Source organism: Otolemur garnettii, unplaced genomic scaffold, assembly GCF_000181295.1.
Source record: "Otolemur garnettii isolate 467f Iridium unplaced genomic scaffold, OtoGar3 scaffold00051, whole genome shotgun sequence".
Classification (NCBI taxonomy): Eukaryota; Metazoa; Chordata; class Mammalia; order Primates; family Galagidae; genus Otolemur; species Otolemur garnettii.
Genome location: NW_003852446.1, coordinates 2,419,848 through 2,423,074, shown reverse-complemented (window position 1 = coordinate 2,423,074; position 3,227 = coordinate 2,419,848). Strand labels below are relative to the sequence as shown.

At 40.7% G+C, this 3,227-nt stretch overlaps 1 protein-coding gene across 1 annotated transcript in view; it reads left to right on the top strand.

Annotated features, from left to right (window-relative positions):
- Positions 1-3,227, top strand: part of RBBP7 (RB binding protein 7, chromatin remodeling factor) — a 23,309-nt gene that overhangs the window by 4,978 nt on the left and 15,104 nt on the right. Inside the window, exon 3 of the mRNA XM_023514326.1 lies at positions 2,010-2,155. Coding sequence (XP_023370094.1) covers positions 2,010-2,155 — 146 coding nt within the window. The remainder of the gene's footprint in view (positions 1-2,009; positions 2,156-3,227) is intronic.

Sequence of the window (3,227 nt, the reverse complement as noted above, 5' to 3'; positions counted from 1 at the left end):
GTCACCCTCAGTAGAATGCCATGGTATCACAGCAACCTCAAACTCTTGGCCTAAAGTAGCTTCCCAAGTAGCTACAGGCACCCACCACAACACCCAGCTAGTTTTTCTATTTTTAGTAGAGATGGTGTCTCATTTTTGCTCAGGCTGGTCTTGATCCTGAGCTCAGGCCATCCACCTGTCTCAGCCTCCCAAAGTGCTAGGATTAATGGCAGGAGCCATGGGTGCCCTGCCAAATTTACTTTTTTTTTTTTTTTTTAAAGAGACAGGGTCTTACTATTTTGCAAGAGTCAGATAAGAACTCCCAGGCTCAAGCAATCTTCCTGCCTCAGTATCCCAAGTGGTTAGGACTACAGGTACTTGGCTTTCCCTTTCATTTTAAGCCACTATTCTCTGTAAAGGTTCATTTTGTTCAGGGCCATGTGAAGACATTACTTAGAACCTAACTGTTTAAATGTGGTGTTGCTAGTTGATAAATGGGCAAGCTGGGTGGTACTGCACACCTACTCAGGATCACTTGAGTCCAGGAGTCCAAGTTCAGCCTGGGTAAGACCACCTCTAGAAATATGGTGGAGGGGTCACTTGCTCATGTGCAGTTGCCTACCCCTCATATATAAAAGTCATCTAAGATGAAATTAATTACCTTTTTTGATAACTATGTCATATTTTTGGCATATCACATGTATCAGCTAAGACCATGTCTTTTTCCAAACAAGTTGCCGTTACTTAGCCATGGCTGCCTTATTCTGTTCTTAAGGTGGGGTGTTTGTTTTTGGTTTTTTTTCTTAGTAAAATTTCATCCTGTTTTTCTTCAGTTATTACTAAATTATATGCCTAGAAGTAACCTTCAGGCTTTTTTTTTTTTAACCATTGAATCCTTTATACAACTGAAATTTAGAAACAGATAAAATGGTCTAACTTATCTGGTATTGGGACCTAGAGCCCTACTACTCGTCTTTCTTTTTGAGGTGGGACCGTGGAGCACTGTTGAAAATTGCTATTGTAGATAATAAAAAGGAAAGGCCTTACTGATAGATAGCAGTGCAAAAATCACTGCTTGGCCCAACATGCCAAGAGGCATTGGCAAATTCTTTGTCTTCAGGGTGAGTCTCCACAGAACAAAGACCCCTTGATAAAGTCGAGAATGCTCATTCTTTAAACTTCAGATGTCATAAACATAAATAAGGGGTTTCACATTATACCCTTGGCACTTACAACCTATTTTTTAGGTGCAAAAACTGAGGCCTCAGGAAGGTTGAGATGTAAGCAGTTGCACATAGGTAATTTTAAAAGCCAGGAATTAAATCCAGTTTTTTTACTCAACACTTTATTTTTTCCATTCTATCTTGTTGCCTCTTATTAGGAAACAGTATTTTTTTTTTTTTTGTAGAGACAGAGTCTCATTTTATCGCCCTTGGTAGAGTGCCGTGGCAGTGTCACACAGCTCACAGCAACTCCAACTTCTGGGCTTAGGCGATTCTCTTGCCCCAGCCTCCCGAGTAGCTGGGACTACAGGTGCCTGCCACAACACCCGGCTATTTTTTTGTTGCGGTTTGGCCAGGGCTGGGTTTGAACCCACCACCCTTGGTATATGGGTTTGGCGCCCTACTCACTGAGCCACAGGCGCCGCCCAGCTAGTATATTTTAATATACTAAAGCAGATTTTTTTAGGTAGGAATTTGTGATTTATGTTTGGATCAGTGATGATCTCTTATATAGATGTTAGTCTTTATTTACTGAACTGGGTGTAGCGTTCACATTGATAACCCAAGCAGAGGAGGATGGCTCTAGGAAAGAAGCAAGACCTCTGCATTCATGTTGTGGTTAAAATATTCTATCTTACATTTGCACATGGGATTATATAGTCGGTAACCAGAGTGGGAGTAGGTACGTAGTTAAGGCTCAGTATATATTTGCTAAAGAAATTCTAATGCATTTTGAGAGAACTAGGTTGAGTTATCAACTGAAGATTTCTTGTAGGATTAGTATGACTTATTTTCTTTCTTAAACAGACCGGAAGGAAAGGATTATGCCCTTCATTGGCTAGTGCTGGGGACTCATACATCTGATGAGCAGAATCATCTGGTGGTTGCTCGAGTACATATCCCCAATGATGATGCACAGTTTGATGCTTCCCATTGTGACAGTGACAAGGGTGGTAGGTATACTGTATATTCTAATATTGATGTCAAAATGAGTATTCCTCTTTCAAAGCATGAAACATTAAAACTTTGTACTATTTAGCTTTGGGTCCAGCAGTTTGACTTCTAAAACTTCATTCTACAGAATTATTCACCCACATGTGTGCAAGGACTTCACAGTAGTATTTATTATTTGCAGGAGCAAAAAATTAAGATCAGCCTAGCAACCCAGATGTTGGTTTGTAGGAAATTGGTTAAACACATAACATGTTATAATACTCTATTTTGGTAAAAGTAATAATATGTGTTGGTGTATGCATAGAAAAAAATCAGAAGGCATATGTACCAAAAAGTTAATAGTGGGGGAGTTCTGGTCAGGGAGAAGGCCAGTGGTGTTATGGTTAATTTAAGAAGCTGTTGACTTCTTTTTAACCACTCCAAATTTGGTGATTTTGTTAGAAGGACTCACAAGAGCAAATTATACTTGTGGCTAAAGTTTGTTACAGTAAAGAATACAGAACAAAAGCAGCAGGAAAAAGATAAGCATCAGGGAGTTCAGGGAGGTCTGGCACAAGCCTTGTCCAAGGCCACACAGGATGTGCTTTTTCTTTGGCAGCAAACTAGAGGGACATGTGTGAAATATCTCTGTCCAGGGAAAGCTCATTTGAGTCTCTGAATCTGAGGCTTTCTTGAGAGACTAGTTATGTAGCACATTCTGCTGAGAACCACCCATAACACTTGAAGCTTAGGACCCCAGTAGTGAAAGCAGGTGCATATCATCAATCTTGATATTTGTGCAAAGCAACCCCAACATGGTCTGTTGCTCCAGGTGTACACTACAAAAATCATCAATCCATCGGTGACATACAGAACATTCTGAGATGCGTGTTCCCGGGAGTTGGCTGGTGGTAGTAATGGTCCCAGTGCCCCTAAAAGATGTGAGGACTCAACAGCCAGACCTGCTGGGTTAACTCTTCACAGTCCCAAATGGTTTAATGATGTTACATTTTCTTTTTTTTTTTTTTTTTGAGACAGAGCCTCAAGCTGTCCCCCCTGGGTAGAGTGCCGTGGCATTACAGCTCACAGCAA